Here is a 23,056-nt window from a genome sequence, read left to right as displayed (position 1 = left end):
TCTCTTCAGTGCAGCTGCAGATGCCGTCTGCAGCGCTAAGTCCATTAATTCTCCATGGCTTATCCAAAAAGTCAAGACGGTAGCAATATGAATCCAGCTTTGCCGATGCACTTCAAAAAATATAGTAGGCAAGTCCTGTCCATAGGGTTGTGGGAGGTCACGTTGGAAAGAAGTGTAAGCTGGGACTACAGCAGCAGCTTTACTGTCTTTTTAGGACAGGTTAGGGAAAACGTACACAAAAAGCTCATAATGAGTAAGGATGATGTTCCAGTTCAAAAAAATTAATCTTAATACAAGAGAAATGAAGGGGTGAAAGTACAAAGCAATTAATCACAAATTACTATTTAAAACAATCTTTTCAATATACAGCGTACTTACTCCACTTGATGTTTTGTTAAGAGGAAAAGCTAAATTACATTCTGCCTTTAACAATGCAGAGAAAATAGCTTTTCTGGTACCTCTCAAACAAATTAGTTTTGTTTTCACACATTCATGTAATTTCACATAATTTTTTAACTGCCGCCAATAGTGAGCTGAAGTCCACTGATGCGCTGACACATTCGAGATGATCATATGAAATTATGTATAAAATATTATTTCTGGTATCTGTCCATCTTCTATTGAGGTACCGTTATTGTTACCTGGTGAGCTATAAAAAACAAAGCATGTTTTGCTAGCAGTAGGAGATTCGTGGATCACTTTTTTCAAACCTTTTGTTCCGTAGTGGGAGTCAGGACCCTGAAAAACAGAAGAGATTAGCAACTGAAGGAAAGTGGGCAGCAAGACCCATGAAGTGCTGAAGTTCAAACACTACTGACTTAGGTCATTTTAATATTATAAGATTTACGTACCTACATCATAGGTCAAACCCAAAATCACAGACAACAGAAGCAAGTGCCTTATGTCTAAATAACAAAAAAAAGTTTCCCTGACAGCAGACTTAAACTACTTGATTTTATCCAACTAGTAACAAATATTTTCTTGTATTTCTCCTTGTCGTACAAGTTGTCTATATTCTCACCTAGTTCCCTGCCTCAGCTTCTTTTAGTGTGCAACATTTTTTTCCCAACCCAATCAACTTTGATTTCGGTATAGGGAATTATATTTAAAAGAATATTAAAAGATTTTTTGAGAAAACACTGAATAAATAAATTTGTCCGTAACGTTAAGGGGAGACTTCCCTAGAACAAATAATTCTTTCCTGTATTTCAGCACTAGTATATAAAAGGTAATTAAAAAAAAAAACCTTTCAGTTTTCTTGACTCTAGCTAGTGGTTAGAATACCCTTGATAAAAGAAATCAAACTTAAATTTTTATAGGAAGCTGCCAGATTAAATATTCTAGATAGTGCTTTTGCCCACACAGAACCAGTGACTTCCATTAGGACTCATTCTAACTCTTACATCAAGCCAGTAAGTGGAAAAGCACAAAGGGTCCAGTTATGAATTCTGTGCTGTGGCACAAAAGAGAGGTAGCAGTCTTGTAAGTTACCGTGGAGTTTAAATACAACCTTCTTTAGCACTGAACTTAAAATAAATTCAGGATCTAGAAGACATTTTCCCATCACAAGATGCATAAAAGAACAATTCTTGCATCAAAATAACATTTTCTTCTGCACTGTTAGGCATTCTTACTTTCAGCGTTGCACAAGCTGTGTAGCAAACCGTTGGCAAAATCTCTATAGGTTCTTTGAACATAACTCTAAACGTACTAGCTGTTCCATCACAACTAAATCCAGTATCGTTTTGTCCTAGCGTTTGATTCTTCTCATAATCGATTATCTGTACAAAAACATGAAAACAGTATTTTTAGATTTACAAGCTTGAGAAAGATTTTTATTATACGCATATTAGAAGATACAAGCAAACACTTGCCTACTCCACCCAGTTTAATTGCAAGGATAGTGCAATCTCAGAACTGAAGAGTAGGTGTAATTTCCCGATACCATTAGGGCTGACCCAGCAGCGTGCCAAACGATGGCTTGTGAATTTTACACAGGCTGTCTTCAATCTGTGAGCTAGATTCAACGCTGCTCCAACCAGGTTATAGTCTTTGCTTGGGAGACGAAGAACAGCTCTTAGACCTTCAGCTTCTGACCTTCATATACTACATATAATCCTGAACTTAGATTTGCTGATCTTTGTACCCCTGCACAGCCCACATGAGGGAATCACATTTGCTGGCTGTGGCTCATTTGAAAAACAAGTTTTTACAGATAATATAAGCAGTCAATGATACATTCTTGAAAGAAAACAAGAACTTGTGCCGCAATGTTTTATACAATTTATTTCTATTCTAGATTCAGGATAAAAATTACACTCAGACTACATATTATTTCTTTTGCCGTCAATTTTAGTAGCGAATAGGGATCACTAGCTAAGATGTAGTAATAGCAGACTACAATGCTGAACTAATTAACGACTACAATGATGAAGTCCTAAGCCCCTTTCACATAAAAGATGTATTTGCAATAAACATTATCACTATTTTAAGACAAGTATTAGAGGTTTAACCCTCTGAAGCTCTGCTAGTACTGATACAGGTCCAAGAAGAAAGGTAAAGACATAGGACTTAAATACCTGTCTGAAAAGATTGTGACAAGAAAGTTTCAGATTCATCAGGAATTGGGGATTCTTACAGAATAAAGAGAACCTGTATCAGATGGATGGCCTTCATCTGAACCATAAAGGTACATGAGCCTTTCGGTTTGGATCAGGAGCATGTTTTTCAAGTGAATCTCTTGATCATTCCCACTTAATATGCTTTGTTTTGCCCTGCAAGAACTAAATTCTTTTCAGATGAAATAAATCCAGCAAAAATGCTGAGGGAGCACACCAAATGCTCTCATCTGCTAACAGGAATTTAGCCGAGAGGATCAAACAAGAGTTAATAAAAAGTAAAGATCCCCACATATGCATAGTATAGCTGCTAGGTCCTCAGTACCAACTGCTACTCATTTACGTTGATACATAGTTTGAGAAAACCAAACTGATGGCACTTCAAATCAAGGAATTTGCAAGTGAGCTTTTAAACTGAGGAATGTGGAAAAGCCAACAAATTCCTTCAAAACCTCATTCCAGATACATTTTGTTTGGAACACCACAAGAGGAAAGGCACAACATTTTTATCTTAAGAAGAAAGACACAAAATTCCTATCCTTAAGTACAGGATGGTCAGAGTAATGAAATAATACAAAACAGAAGACAAATAAACTGTCACTTAAATAGGATGCCCAGAAATGAACTGAAATAGCAGTTCCAGCACACGCTAGAAGTCTACAAAATAAGATAGGGACAATGGAATTTCTGTCCCTGAATGAAGTAACAAATTTTGTCTTTCACAAAATTTCCCACACACCTAATAAATCAATGTGATACGATAGTACCAGGTTATGAAATACGCAGTACAGAGTAAAACTGTGCCAGTCACGGAATGCTAAAATCTTGTTAGAAAGCTTAGAATCAAATAAAAATTAATCTCAATAAAAAAAGAGAATTCAAATTGACTGAAATTCCACACTTAAAAAGGAAAAAAAAAATAGTGCTGGATCAATATTACTAGAAGACAGTCCTGATCACAACATGCTAAGAGAGATCAAAACAGGCTACAAGAGCAGGAAATAAAATTTTAGCAGTGTCTTCAATTACCCGCTCAGACCGGGCAAGTGTCATACCAGGACATGAAGCAGGGTTGACATTTTTAGATGCTATCACTGACCATTTCATGAGCTTGCTAACCAATTGCTCAGTAGGAAGAAACGCAACCCTTGATTCGGTGCTGAACGATGAGCAGGATCAGATTCAAAATTTCATAATGGAAACACTACGTAACAGTGTCTATAATATACTTAGAGTCAATGCTCCCATGTGAATAACAAAAGCAAATCCACCACAGCTGTGCTATATTTCAAAGAGAGAAAAATGAGGATGTTTGTTCAAAAGAAGCTAAAACAAGCAATTAAGAAAATCAAATCCTTATAAGAAGCATGCAGACTACTGCCCAAGGACAGTACCACCTATTAGGAAAGGCTTGAGAAAAGGTGAAAAAAGCTGGCATGGCTGATCAGCAAAATGCTATTACTGGAAATAAACAAACAAAAAAGGGCATCCTATAGAAATATGAAGTTGTATCCAGACTAAAATAGAAAGGTTCAAACTGACAGATTAAAATGTAAAAAAAATACAATTAAGTAGGCCAAAAGAAGGTTTAGGAACAGCTCTCCGAAAGCATCAAAACCAATGTTAAATCATTCTTTCAACACAGCAGAAGCAAAAAGCCCTATAGACTGTCTGGTGGGCTAAATAGCATGAAGATATAAAATGAGTAACAGGAGGATAAGATTATCACGTAGGAGCCTGGAGAACAGCAATACAAATACGTCATCTACCAGCAGAAGAAACAAACAGCAAACCTAAAATTGAAGTAACTTTACAGAAGTAATTACAGTAACAGTAACATACAACCTTCTACCTAAGACTGAATCAGTAGCAAATAAGATGGCAATCTTTCCGAAAAAGCTCTGGGCAAGTACAAGCTTCCAAGCCCCAATACGTGTACCAGGCAAGCTAAGAATGTAATTAATACATAGTCTGGTCAGACAAATACAAATGGCCCAATGTGCTCCAACAGTGGCAAGAGAAGATGCTGCTGAGAGTTAGAATACAAGTCTGGGCTCTGCTGTCTGTTGCCCCAGCATCCACAACTGTTCTACTAGGGGCGCTACAGTACACTCCCCACTTCTGTGTCTTCTGGAATCTTCTGAAGAATCTGCTATTGATGAATGAACATGTTCAAATACCACCAAATTCAAAACAGCATATCCGCTTCTTGTGGCGGTATGTTTAGTATCCTCTGCATTGAAAAAATGCTCTCATCCATTTTGATCTTCTGCTAGTATCAGTAAGAGTCCCCTAGTTCTATTATTCTGGGGTTTGGTGAACAACAGTGTTCTGCATTTACCTTATCCATTGCCCTCATGATTTTAGAGGTATTGCTCACACCTCCCCATAGCCTCTCCCCTACAAACTGAAGAGTCCTAGCCTTTTGGTCTCCCTTCACAAAGCAGCTCTATCCCCTTAATCATTTTATTTACCCTTTTCTCTACCTTTTAATTCTGTTGTGTGAGATTGGGAACTGCACACAATACTCAAGACGTGGGCATACCTGGCTGTCATACAGCCACACAATGTCACCTTTTATCTTGTTTTCAATGTCTTCCTGATGACACAGTGAGCTTTTTTATCAGTCACTACATGTTGTGTCACTGATTTCAGAGATTCCTGAATTACTAGAAACTTTAACAAAGGACAGACTTTGTGCACAACTGAACAGATTACAAAGCCATGAAATTCCTCTGCAGAAAGCTAACAGGAATTAAAGGTTAGACCAGACAAGTATCCTGAAGAAAGATTCACCAGGAGCTACTAAATAGAGAAACCAAATCGGTCTCTCAGGAATCACCTATACTAAAAATGACTGAAGGACAGGAGAATACAGGAGAAAGAGAGAAGGGTTACATATTGTTCTTACTTTTCCCTAGTCATCCGCTTATGACTACTGTTGGGGACAAAATACAGGTTAGATTCCGGGCCTATCGATTGCTCCTACCCAAATATACACCAAACGTTTTGCAAGTACTACAAGTGTAGTTTCTGCATAAGCCTATTTAAACAGAATATACTGTACCTGTATATTAACTTGATAGTCTGTGGGTCCATGAATAGATCCATATAATCCAAATCCCACTATAGAAATTCTTCTATTAACTGTGAACCTAGTAAAACATAAGCAAAGAAAGGAATTTAAATAACTGCGATGGGTGTGTTACCTTATTCCCAGTCAAGTAAGAAAAAGACTCCCACTGAAGAGCAGGGAAATAAACTGAAAGTGACGTTAATTTCTTTTTCCAACACCACTTTCTATTTAGATTTCAATAGCAAGACAAACGCTTTGTAAGGTATCAACTTTACGGGTTAAAGCTTTGCTAATCTTCCAAGATATTCAGTATCACTAAAGAAAAAAAACAACTGGATCCTTTTTAATACCTCCAAAATAAAAACAGATCAAGAGACTTGGTATTTTAAAAAGGAATATGCAGGTAACACCCAAACACTCTAGAATGCACTCAACCCTCCTGAACTTTGATCTTTGCTACTTTATATTTTATGTGCGCAACAGCCTAAGTTATTTTTAAAAAAGGATAATATCAAACATGCCCAAACAGAACCAGCATGTTTGTTGCTGTATCTTATGCCAAAAAGTCAAAGTTGAGTAATATATTCCCTTTCTTCCCACGCTTCTCTGTCTCTCCTCCAAATTGTTTCAAAAGCGATACCTAATCCGATCACTTGTTCCACTGTAGCCCCAGCGACTCTCCACTTGCTGGAACCTGTTAATACTGCATTCTTTTCCTCTTAGGCAACATCTTGGTCGGTCAATATAATCTACTTTAGGTTTAGGATTGACAGTAAAATGCAGGAAGAGATTTACTACTTCCCGATCTGACAAAATTCCAGACTGAGCAGGACCTGTGGAAAGGAAAAACTTCTCAGATGATTTGAAGAATTACTCCAACTGTTGTATTTAAACCACACATATTCGCAAACTGAAGATGACAGTAATATTTTCCAACGGCCAGAGCGTATTCTGCATAATGTTTTGCTTTCATTTGTGCATCACAACTTTTATTAGTATGATATTAATAACAGAATAGAATGTTAGGCATCTAAACACTTGCAGTGAGCAGCGCAGAAATGCAGTCTAACAGTAAGACAAAGAACCCCAAAACTCACCTGCTGCAAACTCTTCAATAGTCATTAACGGAAAACGGATTAAGGAAAGAGCTCTTCCAAGGACTTTTTGTTTGTTTCCAAATGTCACGGGCAATTGCTGTCTTTGACATTCTGCTTCTGCCCAACGAACAACAGCTCCAAAGAGTCTACTTTCTCGAATACTAAGTGTATCTCTTTCTAGAACTGCACATAATGTGTCTAAAGAAAAAGTTACCAGATTTAGATCAGTTTTTCATCCAAATCAGTAACAGTGCTACACATTAAGTAAGCTTAAAATTTTAATTAAACACTAAGAACATTCATCATAAGACATAAAAAATAAGACAACTTATCTTATGTATAAGGAAATCTCACAATGGTGTATAGACTCCAAACTAAAAAATCATTTTCCTGCTATGAAGACAGCATATGAACTTCCTTCTTGATTCCTAAGAGTGCAACTATATATAATCCATGCAGTGACAACCAATATCCTAAAGAATTTCCATGGCTAGGGCAAGATCGAAACTGGAAGTGACCAGGCGGTGAATGTACACTACTGAAAAAACAAGTTATTCATGATGACATTGTCATATTCTCACCCACCTACCAATCTGGATCAACTATAGACACAAGCAGCAGTGGTGCACACAAAACCAGTTTAAAGATACACGAAAGTGATCTTAAACATCGATGTATTTGCCACTCACAAAGCTTGAAGGTAGAACACGGGATGTGAGGCAAGGTACTCTCACGTGTTTTACAAAAGCAAGTTTTCCTGTGTTTCTTACTCATTTTGGCTTTTTATGAATAATAGGTATTCTATCCTCAATTTATCATAGAACAAAAGCCTGAAAAACAAAAGCGTTCTCATAATCTGAATCTTCTGTCTTCTTTGGGAATTTTTATATGCCCTGAATTTAAGCAAGACATGTTTGCAGTCATAGAAAATATCATATTGGAAAGTCGAAACAGATGGGGACTTACCAAGAGTAAAGATGAACACTCACAATCTGGGTACAAATCCCACTGAACACAAGTTAACTTTACAATTTCTTTAAGCAGCTGGAATACCTTCCTTCACTTTGAGTTTTTCACCCAGACTAGCTGAATTGGAGTAAAATCTTAGACATGTACAGTAACAATGAAATTAAGTATGCAAATTTACAACTGCTAGCTTTTCATAAAAGATGAAACATAGAAACCAGCAGTTTAGATTTTATTTTCTTTAAACAGATTTCATAAATTGTACCAGATCTGTGCAACTCTGAATAAAGAAGTACCATGCAGCAAAAAAACAGTATGCTTCCTGTTATACGAGAAAAGTAGGTATGGAACCCTCAGGGACAAAGCACAACACTCAGCAAGTGAAAGCGCTGGCTTTAGTGAAAGTGTAGTGTTACCATGGTGGGAGCCCTGGGACACCAACACTAATCAAATGGGGACCCAACGCAGTGGAACCCTGCTCAGGAATGAAGCTCAAAGGAAAGCACTACAGGGGTGGATAATAAAACTTGCACTGATTGAAATATCATACATATGCAATGTCCTGTTTTGCTCATTAGCACACTTGCTGATGTAATGCAGGTGTTGTTCTCTGAATTCCAAGATTCGCAGTTGGCTGTTGCTTTGGTGCCCATGTAAAGTTGGGTGCAGATGAGGGGGAAGGCGAACAACCCAGGTTAGCATGACAAGGAGATAAGATGTACCCAGATAGGGGAGGTGAACTATCCTGGGTTACCATAACAACGTCTCCTCGTGCCCCTACAATTCTCTTCAGAAGTTTAATGCTCAGGACACACAAAGTAACTTACCTATATCGATATCAGTAAAGCCTTCTGCACTTATTGCATCCATAGTACTTTTGTCTATTGTGTCAAGACAAAGACTAGCAAGCTGAGGTTCATCAAACAAACGAGCCTTAAAAGGTAAAGAAATACATCTTCAGCATAAAAAATACTTTTACTCTAGTATAGATCTAAATTAGGATAGGTTGATTTGTCTAAGTGTTCTTTGTGTTTATACCTTAAAGAGAACTTAAATTCTCAAAGGAGTACATAACTACTGAGAATTCACTACAAGCAATTTTTGCTTCATGCTTATGTTTGTACTTTTGGCAATATAACTAAAAAAAAGTACACATGAAATCCGCTATAGTGAACCGAAGCAGTCTTAACAAAAAACAATCAAAAAGCAATTAAGAGATTCTGTAGATAAACTGGCTCCATTTGAAGTCCCAGTCCGTTGTGTGTTAAAAAAAAAAAAGAAAAAAGGGAAAAAAAGCCTTTCCTCCACATTAATAAGAAGCTTAGCCTGTAAAAATGCTAACAGAGCGACAAGACATTTTCATACATAAATTAGGCTATGGGATAGCAAACCCACTATGAAGTAATATTTGGTCATTTCCCTCCAAATACTGATTCTCCTAGTAAATCAAGACTAAACTTAAATTTACCTACTTGAGTAAGCAGCATAAAGGCATTATCTGCTCGGAGGTGCTTCGTTAGAAAATCCACACAATGTGCTTCCAGGGCTGGGACTGCATACTTTTTAGCAGTGTATAAAGTAGTCATAACTGTTTCTGGACCAATTTGAACTTCATCTGAATAAAGAAACCTAGAAATCAATACACAAATACAGATCATAAGAACATATTTTGAGGGGAGCAGTCAAGCAGAATGTAACAGTCTCTTTGCATTTAGAAAACAGGTCAAAGATTCGCACTGTGAACATGCAACAAAACAGTTGACCATGTAGCATTGTTACGAACTAATAAGCTAGTTAAATGGCTGAAGAAAGAATATTACGTTAACCTAATGGCATACATTTGTTTTAAATATGTATTACTCCCTAAGACTGCTCTGGGCTGTACTAGTTATACATAGCTACCAAACTGTAAACAACAGCTGAGCTGCAGAATTACTTAACATATGAATGCATGCTCTTTTGATTCACCAGGAAGAGCTGCATTTCTAAATGTCAATACATAACCCTCCGTGGCTATATTGCTGAACTTAATTTACTGACCGTGCACTGACTGCTTCCCTGACACGAGGGGAACAGTGTCAAGGACTTAACACTGTGATAACATCTTATGTCAAAGTTACCATTCTGTACTGTTCAGAGGAGAGGAAAGCAGATGACCTTGACTCTTCTATTCCTGCCATAGCAAACACTCTGGCTTGTCTCCACTCTTTGAGGCCAGATGATTGGTTGAGATTTTAGCATGAGCTGTAAACCAAAAGATAGAAGCCTCCACCAAAACGAGGAAAAAACCCTGTTTCCTGAGCAGCTGTTATTTGAGACCCAACAAGATAAGATTTATTTGAAGATTCTGTATGGAAAAGATGACTTATTTTTAAAAATAAATTTTCTTACAGGTGACACTGAAGATATCTTAGCAATATTTAATCAGTTTTTCAGATAATAATCAAGAACAGCCTGTGACTTACAAAAATACATTTGTCCCAACACACAGATGATTAAACATAATCAAGCAGGGCACATCAGTAAAAGCAGGAACCCCACAATGAAGACCAAGCCTTTCCTTTATATTTCTTTTTTGTTCAGAACCTCCTGGAAATGAGTGGCAAGCAATATGTAGAGTCAGAAGGCGTATTTAGAAGGGTTTTTAAATGTAACAATAAGCAGACTGTATTCAACAGGAGAAACTTGTGAAACTTGTTTGCAAGATGGGGAGATCTAAGTAATAGAAACCTAGAATTAAAGTCTCAAGTTCTTCACTGTTTACATTTCGTATATTCTTGGTAATTGCTAACACACAACTAAATCTGGCATTCCACATTAAATTTTCTGCCACTTACCAACAGGTACATATTTACCATTACAATACTCCAATCTATTCAAACTGTCGGCTTTCACATCACTTAGGAAATGTGAATGATGCTCTAGATTAATTCTTTAAACTGGATTTACATCAAACAGCTTTAGAAAGAATTAATTTAATTAAATGCTAACTTTTTTCTTTTTAAGTAAAAGTTTCGTACAGTCCATTTAGAACTGATTTATGAAAGCTATAAACTATTATCTGTCGATGGAAATGATGGGCTGACTTGCCAGTCACAATCACCGACAAATTTACTTTTAAGAAACTAAGATCTCACAGGTACACTCGTATACCAAATTCAAATTGACAACTAGTTCATTAAAGCAGTAGAATAGTGCATTTAGATTTTGGTTTTAAGATTTAAAAAAATCTGTTTAAAATGCCCTAATTCTCCTTGTATGGCTTTATAGAAGATTGGAGTCCAAATCACGTAAGAGTTGAACATTAACAGGCTGTACAAAAAGTGGCATTACCATGCAAACTACACTATAAATTTTACCTAATCCTAAAAAAAAAAAAATTTAAAAAAAATCCACCAAATTGGAATGTAATTTGGATTTTATTCCTTAAGTGTGTCCAATCTGAAGCCAATGAACTGACACAACAGAGATTATCTTGCTTGTGGTTCACTTGCTAATATGCCTTCTTAAGAATCAAGGTGCAGATCCAAACCGCACTTTTCTGACCCTTGCTGTCCCAGGAATTTTGCAGGCTTTTTCCTCCTATGATCACAAACCAATTACACGGCCAAACGACAGGAATTCAAATGTGGCAACAGTGCATATACATGCAGGGTTTTCGTTCATGTGAGATCTTTGAGCTACAGGATGCTTTTTCATCCCACAAAGGACACGCTTGAGGCTCTATGCTCCAATCCCTCCCCTGCCGTATGGCTGGATATACATTAAGAGACACTCCCCAACTGAAAGCGTGTCAAAGACAAACTAACAGGACTTAAGTGATTCAAGTTATGACAACTAAGATTTGCACAGCACCTCAAGCAGCAACTAAAACATCGGCGTGTTATCAACACTATTTTCAGTACAAACAGTGCAAATACTAAAAAGTGTTAATTTGTAAAGTTAAAAGGCAGCTGTAAAAACTACGAAAAATGCTAATAAAGTACATTGCTCTAGGATGTTGTATAATCCTATTTCCCTTAAGTATACAGATGGATGATCATGATGCATTCATCTACTCATAAAAGAGGAACTCTAGGTGTGTCTTCTCTCTAAAAATCCCTCTGCTCATGTGCCAAGAGCCCTATCTCTGTTAACTCTCCCATCTGTGGCACACCTCAACTAGCACATCTTTATATTTATACCACTGTTGATCCTCCACTTAACACAGTGGGGCTCAAGATCACTTATCCTTCCCCCTTGCTTTCTTCCCTCCTCTCCTTCCCTTCAAGAGACTTATAGAAACAAACTGTTCTTTAGACATTGACTAATTTTATTGTCATCCAGGATGGTGTGCACATGTGTATACGCATAGTGGAAGAACACTTCTAGTGACCAGAACAAACCTTTTTTTCAAGTGACCACTCAATCATTCACTTTACATAAGCCTCTCATACATTTTATGCCACTTTTCCTTACTCTCATGTTAGCGCTTCTTTCTCCCCTAATCTTAGCATCTTCCCAAGAGCTGAAGTGTTGTCATCATTATAAAAGCACACAGGACTCTTTTTCCAGTTAGTCATTATTACCCCTTTATTTACTGCTTGCCAAAGTCCTCTGCAAAGACATCTGGAAGACAGACTGCTAAATTTGTGCCATGTCGTCACTTTCCTTTATACTATGATCAAAGGCCAAGTTAAATTACTGTAAAATGTGAATGAAATTTTAAAAAAATCTTATTAAAAACAATAAAATGAAGCCCTAAACCAGAATCCTATTGGGACAACTTTAATTTTCTTGATCACTGCTATTCAACTTGTACAGTTACAAGCATACAAAAAAACCCCAAAAACCTGTTTAATTGAGAAGCAGATTCAAACTTGGTGACTGATATTATTTCAGCTCTTAAGGATCAATCTGTCAAACTACTGAACTGGTCATCTGCTTGTAAAAAACTCCTCTGTCTCATGTTTGAAAACTCATCAGGCAAGAGGAATACTGGGTGATAAACCAAAACACACACCACAGACATTTCTAAGCCTTTGAGTACAGCCAACTGTTTTCTAAGAACGTTCTCTTCCCTTTCCCCAGCCAATTTGAAAAGGTTCCCCTTTTCCCATCTTTACAGTTAAGATTTCAGCCCACAGACAAGGAGGACTACCCAACTTTCTGTAGGGGAAAAAAGAAACCCTGAAACATATTATTGGAATTACAGCGGTACTACCAATTAAAGTTTCAGTTCATTATTTTCAAATACTTTTACTCTACAAATTTGTTACTTTAGAGTCCCTTGTCAGAAAAGGCTAGCAACTGTATCCGATTTTAAGTTGTGTATGAACATATCCAAAACAAAAATAAAAAAACCACAGACATCATATTAACTTGGTGACTATGAGATGTTTAAGTCGTTCGATTCCTAACTACTTTTTTCTTACCCATAAACATAACTCTTGAACTACCATCTATTTTGTGACAAAACACTAACATTTATGAAAGTTTACATCATAGGATACATAAATGACAGTCAGTCTCACTGGACAGATACAGATGGAATGAATTTAAAGAGAATCAGAAAAATTTTCATCAAAAAAAATCTTTTCCTTTGGCTTTAATTTACAAGTAGCATTTGTCAGTAGGTCTTCACGAAACACATCAACTATAGATAGGACCTAACAAACCACGCATGAATAAAATCGAAACAAGCTGTGGAACATTAAATAATTAGTAGATTATCCCTATAAATTTTGCATCACTTAAATATTTCCTTTACCTTGACGTTCATTTGCTATGTGTACTCAAAGATCCCAACTTAATTTCTAGCCAATACACTTCAAATTGTCTTTGCAAAGATTAAAGAAAAGTCCTATAAAAGGCAACCATCATTATCTGACCAATTTACTAATGGTAGATAAAAGCAGCCAACAGTGCAAGGCATAATTCTTGTCTCTTCTGGTCAACACCAGGAAAAAAAATCAGGTTGTCTTATAGTTGTTATACCTTAAAAACAGCCTATACAAGCACAGAAGTCATCCGGTACTGGTCTGTATTAAAGAAGTTCTCCTTAGATATATTTTTAACATGGTGTTCTAATGTATATTTATTCCAATGTAAGCTCAAAATATAGATATAATATGGAAGAATGTCCTGAAAAGCTGCCATGTATTTCATACCAAAGACGACATCAAGCCTGAGATGATTCAACAGTTCATCAGTCTGGTGATATTTAGACAAGATATAAGTATAATCAGTTTACTTATGTAAGTCCCCTGACAATTACGTACTAGCAGCTCTACCAACACAAGATGGCTTTTGTTCACTTCTAACATCTCTTCGTTCACTTCTACAGTTTTCAAATACCATCCTTCTTATCTCTACTTAGAACTTTCCTGTTTCCATGTTTATATTTTTATCCAAACTTCTCTCATTATATTAACTTTTCACTGTCCAGTGTTTTTTTCCACATATATATATAGACAAACACATAGATGTGCACAGTCATTCACTTTTAACCCTCGAAACCATTGTGCTTGAAAGACACTTCCCACTATCTTGCACTCTTCTACACAAACTCTTCACCTTCCCACTACCTCTTTGCTAAGAATCCACAAAATACATACAGTTCATTTGCTAATGGCAACAGTGAGACATTGCTGCTGCATGGTGGTTTGCTGGTTTTTTTTCAAATCAGTTGTTGCACCTCCTGTGTTCATGATTACTAAAAGGACTAAGTGACTTCTCACTGTTCTTAAGTGTTAGGCCTCAAAACAAAGAGAAAAGTTGCTAAGACTTTGGAGCTTTTTCTATTACAGGAAGTTTCGAGACACTACATACTTATTTCCAGCCAATAATATTACTTGTTTCCCAAACATTCATTACAGAAGCCTGTTTCATATATATATAGAGAGATTTTGCCTAGCAGAAGTTTCTTTGAGAAAAACCTTCAGGTTAAGCAGTTTAGTCATATTACCACACCACAGCCTGATGCACAAAGAAACTGTCAGTAATTGTTTCTGTGAACACCATAAATTGTATTTACCATTACACGGAGTAAAATGAAATGGTAGACAAACTCATCAGTTTTGCGAGCATGAAAAGTAGCAGATCCTGTTCTGCCCAAATTAGAAACCACTAACCCATTTTACATACTTTTTGCCATCACTGCACTCATGGTCTCACTTGGGTGGTTTGTGTGTAAAAAAATCAGTTAGTTACTGGATTCTGCTGCATGTTCACTCTCCAACCAAAAGTATCTATAGTAAGTGTGATTAGGATGGGCATTACTCTGGTAAAAAGATATATCAATTTATTTCCACCACTGAAAAAGTGAACAGCAAGATGAGTAAGATTTCAAAGTTAAGTACCAAATGAAATTAAAAGCTTGGCATAACAGCCTCTATCCCTTCTTAGCCATTGTGAGAAGGTGGATGGACGCTCAGAGGAACCACTAATTCCCATCATCTTACTGTAGAAAAACAAACAAACAACCCACAAATGGAATCAAAAGGCCAAACCAGACACCCACCACTATCAAAGTACTGACTGGACAATTAACTGCCCTAAAATTGGGGCACTTCCCTTGGGAAAAGGATGCAGGAAAAGAGCAAGAAGGAACCAAAATGTGTTCGGGGTCGGGGGGCGGCTTGACCTTGCGTGCCAGCCCACAAGGTGGTGAGGCGTTCTCTCTGCATCTACCCCCACGCCACGCAGACGGCGGCTCTTCGGGGACAGGAGCCAGGAGGGGCGGCGGAGCGAGGCGATGACACCGGCGGCCGAGCGGAGCCCCCGGCCCGGCCCGGCCTAAGGAGAGACCTCTCCCTCCCAACCCCGCTGCGAGATGCCCCCGGCCCATGACCCCCCAACTGGCCCGGGACCTCCCGCCCCGCCGCGGCCTGACCTGAGGAGCGCCAGGAAGGCGGCGGGCTCCACGTCGGGCAGCTCGATCTCGGCCGAGGTGGTGGCCATGCCGCCGTTGAACATCGCGTCGAAGACGGCGCTGCCGGCCGCCAGGACGAAGCGGTGGGCGGGGATGCGCTGCTGGCCGGGCCCGGGGGGCGCCCCGCCGCTCCCGCCGCGGGGGCTGCCCTTGCCCACCACGAAGTGGACGTCACTGAGGAGCTCGTTGGAGAAGAGGAAGGCGAAGCGCTCCCGCAGCGAGCCCTTGGTGGCCTGCCAGTTGTACAGCGGCTCCCGCTGCAGCACCGCGCCGGCCTCCGCGGCAACGGCGGCGGCGGCAGCAGCAGCGGCGGCAGCGGCGGGCGTCTCCGCGGGCGGACCCGAGCCGCCGCCGGCGGCCGCCATCGCCGCCCTGAGGGGCCGGGCCGGGCCGGGCCAGGCCGCTCCGTCCGCCGGCGGCACGCGCACGGCCGCCGCGCTGCCCGACGTCAGCCGCGAGCCTCCCCTGCGCCGCGCATGCGCCGCAGCGAGCCTGCGCGAGGCGGAGCCGTTGCTGCCCGCCCTCCGCCAGCGGGCCCGCCGGCCGGTGAGGGGAGCGGGGGCGGCTGAGGGGGAGCGCGGGCTTCCAGGCGTCGTGCGGCTCATCCAGGCCGCGTTTCGGAACCGTGTCCCTGTTAGTTTTAAAAAGGCGTCCAAAAGCCGTGTCTGCGGTGGGAATGCGCTTTCCAGGGCTGCGAAGAGGGGAAAAAAAATACCCCGAACAGACGTGCAAAGTGCAGAGCGCCGCGACAGTCACAGAAATTTGTGTCGTTACATGAAGGAATGAATAAATCTTGCATCTGTTCTGTTTAGGCACGTGAAATGCAAAATCATTTTTGTAATACCTGATTCCTTACCATAACAGACAAAACAAGGATTGATCATCTAGTTATTTCTGAAATAATGTTGAAACATTAGTGACTGTTGGCACGTATTTCTTCTTATACAAAAGAAACGCATTTGCAACGTCTGTCGTCATTTCATGCTTTAAACTTCTGAGGACAAAAAATTGGCAATAGTGAAAGTAGAGGAGAGGCAGTGCGGTTTTTGTGCCTAACGCAGTCAAATTTAACGTCCTTGGACCAGAGAATGTAGGGTGGTGAATTAATTTGGCAAATTCTGACAAGCAAAATAGGATAATTTTTAGTGTCCTATCTTGGTAGCTTTGGGGAAAGAAAGGGCAAAGGAAAAAAAAAAAAGGTATGTTTGCGTTTTCACAGTCCTGTCAAAGCGGACACTGTCAGTTGAAAAATAAGGTGTATCATCTTGCCATCTACTGGACTTTTGCTGTAAATACATCAGCAATTTAAATTATGGAGCTGAAAGCTATTTATCGTAGCTCCTGACTTGTCAGCATTTATGGAAGCGTGTGTCTAAAAGAGGAACAGAATATGTCACCACTCTGCATTTAGGTTTATAATTAGGACAAAACTGAGACCAAGCAAATGTGGTCCGTTTCGCAGAACAAGTTTTAGAGAACCTTAAGCAAGATGGAAGCAATTTCAGAGGGGTAAACTATAGTGGGAAAGGGCACAAGAAGACATAGTATACCAACCAGAAAGCAGCAACTAGCTTTGCACAGAGGCTATATTTAAAAATAAAATCATACTGCTGACTTGGAAGAATGAAGGTATCACCTTTGCGCTTTTCTCCTCCCAAGGTGGGCAAAGAAGGGAAAGCCGAAGAAGCTCAGATTTCCTCTGGTAGCTTGGGGACAGAGATGGAAAAAATCATGAGGGAAATGGTGACACCGTGGTCACAAATAAATAGTTTTCTGGGGATAATCTTTTCAGTCATGGGATGATCTGGGTATTAATGAGTTTCCTTCATTGCTGTCTTTCTGCTTTCACTCACAGGTTAATCTGTCAGCTGAGAGCCGACAGCCGTGACTGCTCTCCTTACAGAGAACTCTGTAAAACATGAACGTATTGTCAGTAACACACCAGAAGAAGTTAACGAGGATGGAGAAGGGCTAAGGAAAAAAGAGCGAAACATATGCTGAAGAACCAAAAGGAGAGTGACTGGGGCAGAGAGAGTATGTAAGCTAGCTTCAGGGATGAGAAACCAATCATAAGAAGACAAAGCTATGCACGACAGGAAAAATGGGAAAGGATATAAGATGGGCTGAGAAAGAAAGTTGACAGAGAAAATGAGGGGAAAGAAACAAAATAATATGAAAGGACTCAAAACCCTAAAAAAAGAGAAAAACAGGAAAGGAGAAAAAGAGAAAAAGAAAAGGAGATATGCGACCTGGGTGCCCATCAGATCTGATCAGCTAAAAGCCAAATGCACTAATTTAAGCAGTTTTAGAAGTGAGAGCTAAGAAAATATTAAGTAAAAAATTTCTTTTTGAAACGGGGCTTTTCTGCACGTAGGCAATGAGCCTCAGACATTTGTTTCACCTTGTAATCTTCGTGCCAGCTTCCTTCTTAAAAAAAATCAGCTAGTTTTTCTTTGGCATTATCAGTAGGTGGATCATAGCCATTTTTAAATGTGATGTCATGGGATTGTATTCACCAGTCCAGATCAGAAATAATACACAATGCTTTTCCCAAAAGGGGCTACACGTGAATGTCACTGAAATGCCGTCCTGTTGTTTGCTTTCTTAGCATGCTCGGTTTTTGTCTAGGAAATACAGCAAAAATTAATATAGAGAAAAATATTTATGTAACATAAGCAGTGCAGATTAGCCCAAGAACAACTTTTTGTTTGATCTCACGTAACAGAATGGCTACAAATCAAGGATTGCAGACAAAAGTTCAACGGTATTATATTATATAGCTGTGAAGGTTGTCCTGATCACTAGCCAGCAAAACAGAAGGTCAGGGAGTGTCTACATTTTTGAGCAACTCATTTTCAAAGTCTGTGTAATGGCCTGAGCAAGCTCGTGCTGACCTGATGCCTTTTTTTCTGTGGGAATTCATGAAGGACGTACTCTCCGAGGTTTGAGGTTCCTTTATCTGTCTGCAGGGAGAGCGAGGGCAAAGTGGGTTTACATACGCTGAAGAAGAACCAGAGAACGTCCTGCTCAAACGGCAGGGATTTCTGAGATACTTGCAATGCCAGGGATGTCCCAGAAGCACAGGAATGCCTGACCAGCGGCCCTGGCCTTCCCTGCCGGTGAAATGGGGCCAGTTCTCTGAGACCCATCAAAAGGGCTTGGGTTACAAAGCGTATTGTTTTCATTTGTTCTTGAAATTATTTAAATTCTCCTCCCTTTCCTTCTTTTCCCCACATGAACTCAGCTTTGTGTATGTTCTAAGGAGCTGTTTGTTGTTATGGCCAGAGTTTTTGAGCTGACACGTATTTTTACAGTGATTAGCAATTGTTCTCATAAGCAGTTAGCATCCTTTCTCTTGCTTCAGCAGGGAAAAGAATAATTCAGAGTAAATCACAGATTTGTTTCTGATTCAGCTTCCTGGTTGGGGCCATTTGATGACATCTTTTCCTTTCCATGCTCAATTAGATTCTTAAAATCCCCCTACATCTGATCCATGCCATTGCTGTGAATGACAGACATGCATATTACCATTCCCGTGACTGAGTTACCAGAAGCTGAGTAGAAGAATTAAAGTTATTCAGATGTGCAAATTTTTCATAACGATGCTTTAAAAAAATAATAATAAGAGTTATCTCCTTGGGCTTTTTATTTTGATTACTATTGTTATCTTCTCTCTGTTTGGCATTAACCTGTTGTGATGGGGGGTCTGCAGCTAACGTAACCTTGCAATTTTTGCAGCACTGGATCCATGCCTGCACGGAAAACAAATTCAGAGTCTCAGATCTGAGGAATATTGAAGGACAGGGATTACATTTTTTTCTTATGTCTTGTAAAGTGCCTATATAATGTTGGTAAAAATGCCAAAATAAGAGCAATTGGTATTTTTTACTCTGTTATAAATTCAACTGTAATCTAAACCGGAACACAAGTATGCAACTTTCTCAAAATTTTAAATTTTGTAATAATTTCTATAATTTCTAAAAGTAATTCTTGTATGCGAGCGCTTTATTGCGCATTTTCAGCTGTGCTGGTTAGTTGTCCTGGAGTATTAAGGTGGTTATGTATCTTATGCCCTCAACTATATTGATATACTTTTCTGATTTTTAGTGATAATATTCATAGTTTCTACATTAATTTCTGTTAATACGTTGTAATTATTGCTTACAGCACACTCGCCATAAACATTCCTGCTAATTAAAATATTTCTGTAAAAATTTTCAGAATCCTAACTTAGCGATGTGTACAACTGATACAAATATCACACGGACATTTTTAATCACTCCCGTTGTGGAGGTAGCTCTTTCATTTTTCATTCTGCACATTTATGTGTTTAAAAATATACAAAAAAATGGCAACAGCAATGTTCTTCACATCTTTTATCTGAAAGTAATTACAAAACCAAGCCAATTAATTAAGCCTCAGAAGATTCTACTCACCACATCCCTATTTTACATATGGTTTCAAATACTGACATGGCTGGCTCTATGAAAAATCTTACACTTTGACATCTTTTTTAAATAATTAAAAATGCTCTGCTACTGCATAGCTGGAGAAGCAAAGGAGGGAAAATTCTTTTATTAGTTTTTACCAGCGTATCTTTATGATTGAGCAGGGACTGTTTTGTGAAGCTATTCACTCTTCAGTCCCTGGCAAAGGTGTTGAGGCACAGCAGCGTTCCAGACAGAGCACGCATTTCCTCCATTTCTACCAGGGTGTTTAGCTACCAGTTCAATTTCCACATGATTAACAAGATTCTTACGGAGAAGCCACACTGTTGCCATTTACAGTTTAAATCAAAGAGTACAACTATTTTTACTCTGACTTGTCTCTTTCCCTCTTAAGATTATTCCTGGGTGAATAGACAGGCTGTAGCACAAAAAGCAGCTCCATTTTTGAGGTACTGATACTCAATTTTGTAAGCGGAGTGGACACTGATCACTAATTCCTCTTTGCATGTGATTGCTGCTGGAGAATCCCCCAAATCCTCGGCAGATCATTAGCAGGTGGCCTCCTGACCCCCAGTGCATACCGTATGAACTACATTATATCGCCTCTGGTGTGCCGTGCAGTCTGGGATTTACAATACAGCATCGTTTATTAGGTCTTATGCCCTCAACTAACAAGAAATTCAGAAATACAATAGGTTGGCTTTAAAGCTGATGGAGGGCTGCAGCTATGTATGGTCTAAGCTGCTCCCTCAGCAAATTAACAAATTAACAGAAATCCTGAACACGAAGCTTTTAATTCATCATCTTTTAATCCACCTTTTAATCCATCTTTATTGGACTATTGGCTACTGACTTTTCTTGCCTTAAAACCTCTCTTGCAGATAGAGGAAGTACACTCTCAAGAATATGTCAGTTTAGTTCAATAAAAACTGAATGACACGAACTGGTTTGTACCAGGATGGTATTTTGTAGCTGGCATCATAGCCCAGGGAGAGCTTGCTGCTTGGCAGAGCCATATGCGAACACACGAGCAATGCTTCCACAAGCTATAAATAGTGACTCTTAATCCCTGCATTGATCTTCGTGTGCTTGCTTAAGGTTCACCTACCTATATTTGTATAGATTAATGTAATTTTTTTGATTTAAAATAAAACCAGTATAATGTTAAGCCCTACAATTTGTCAAGATTTAACAGGCAGCTATTAAAGATCAGAGCTGTTTCCCAGACCAAAAGTGGACACAAAGACCTAATGGCCAGTTAGTCTCCTACTTTGAAGCTGACCATTAATAAATAAGCATTTTTATGTCCTCCACAGTGTTCTTTTTCTGGCACACTTACAAATGCCCTCTTAGTCCTGACATCAAGACTGATCTGCTGCCATTTAGTTGAGACACTGAAGAGAAACATCTTCCATGTTATAAAAACTGATTATTGATCCAGTAACGGTCTAATGGAGAAGCTGACAAAGACCAGCCCAAGCATGCGCGTTGAGTCATGCCAGCCAAGGGGCCACACAACTGGGGCTGGTTTGGTGCTGCGCTCAGGATTCCCGGTGAGGAATCCGTCATGTGGCATACAGCTGGTACTTGTGATTTGAGAGAGACTTGGGCCACCTACTTCAAAATGACCATTTAGAGAGAAATCATGTCGTTCCTGACGCAGGAGTGTTACAGTGTGGTGAAGGATCATCGTGTTTGATGCTGTGCTGCTGAAGGGACTGTCTTTCGGATGAAATGTAAGATCAGAACTCTAGGAATCACATGTCAATAAATCTGATCCTCTGAAGATTTCTGTGTGGGAAGGAGTCTTAATTTTCCTGTTTTCATTACTCCCTTTTGCTTTCCTGAGCTTCACAGCAGTTTATGTAGGATATATGTGTTTTTCAATCTTATCCTGACGTCTAATATTGCTAAATACAAGTGATGGCATCCACATGCCTTATGATGATGTTGCCATTTATAAAGTTCAGGAAAAAGAAAGAAAAAATGCTTTTGCAACATCAAGAAATGAATATAATTGAGTATGTGACAGGAAGCTGAGAGGTCACAGTTAATCTGGTGATGGCAGCTTATCAACACTGCTTTCACGTAACACTTTGATTAGTGATTATGTAGTTAAAGACACCCTATTCCTACCTTCATTTTCATATTGCTGTTCTGGTACCTGTAAATAGAGGGTGTTGTTACATACAGTCGAAGTTCTTATTTCCTCTTCCTCCCCCACAAGAACACTTACAGCTTTCAAGAAATGCATGTGTTAGTTTTTGAGGACTTCTGCTTTTAAACTGAGGGTGTTGTTCGATCAGTAAGATAGCTTGCTGTTTGACTTAATTTCTGACTTAAAGCCGAATTTCCGAGTATTTGCTGTTGGGGAAGTTCATCAGTGGTTGTGGGATGCACTAACTGAGCAAGTTTTCCCTTTTTCTCTAGAATTGGTGTCAACTACACAAATAAAGTCAACAAGAATGCTGGAGATGTTATTTTCTTTCTAAAGGCTGAAATAGAAGCCAGAATATTTTGGCACAGCAAAGGAAAGTTGGAATTAAAAGGATCTGTAGCTACTAGAAAGATTCCTGATATGGAAAGCGTGGCATGCCAGAATCCACATGTTCAACACTACCATGGGTGGACTTGGGGGCCTCTTCTGTCGGGAAATGGAGAGGAACGATGGAGATGGAAGGCTGGCTAGTGCTTCTTTCACAGAGTGAGAGATGAAAATGAAAGGAAAAAACACGCCCTTTTGAACAAACACTTCAAACATCCCATTTCAGGAGTCTTTTCTGCTCCCAGATGCTCATAATTACTTTTTTAATCAAAAGTTGATAGATCTCACCACAATAGACTCAAACAATGCACCCTGTACAGGTGAGGTGCTATGTGCCTACCACACCATGTGCCCTGACAGTTTCTACTCAGAAGCTGGAATAGGACTTGATCAA

General features: G+C 39.3%; 1 protein-coding gene across 1 annotated transcript; it reads right to left on the bottom strand.

The window, feature by feature from the left end:
- Window positions 1-265: 265 nt before the first annotated feature.
- BTBD1 (BTB domain containing 1) lies at window positions 266-16,049 on the bottom strand. Its single transcript, XM_054213806.1, has 8 exons — window positions 15,631-16,049; window positions 9,230-9,386; window positions 8,585-8,690; window positions 6,792-6,989; window positions 6,335-6,527; window positions 5,686-5,773; window positions 1,635-1,781; window positions 266-738 (listed from the first exon to the last, which is right to left on the bottom strand). Exons 1-8 carry the CDS (start codon window positions 16,032-16,034, stop codon window positions 580-582), a joined length of 1,452 nt encoding a protein of 483 aa, XP_054069781.1. The 5' UTR covers window positions 16,035-16,049; the 3' UTR covers window positions 266-579.
- Between the last annotated feature and the right edge of the window lie 7,007 nt (window positions 16,050-23,056).

This window comes from Rissa tridactyla, chromosome 9 (genome assembly GCF_028500815.1).
Source record: "Rissa tridactyla isolate bRisTri1 chromosome 9, bRisTri1.patW.cur.20221130, whole genome shotgun sequence".
Classification (NCBI taxonomy): Eukaryota; Metazoa; Chordata; class Aves; order Charadriiformes; family Laridae; genus Rissa; species Rissa tridactyla.
This window is presented reverse-complemented; position numbering and strand designations above follow the sequence as displayed.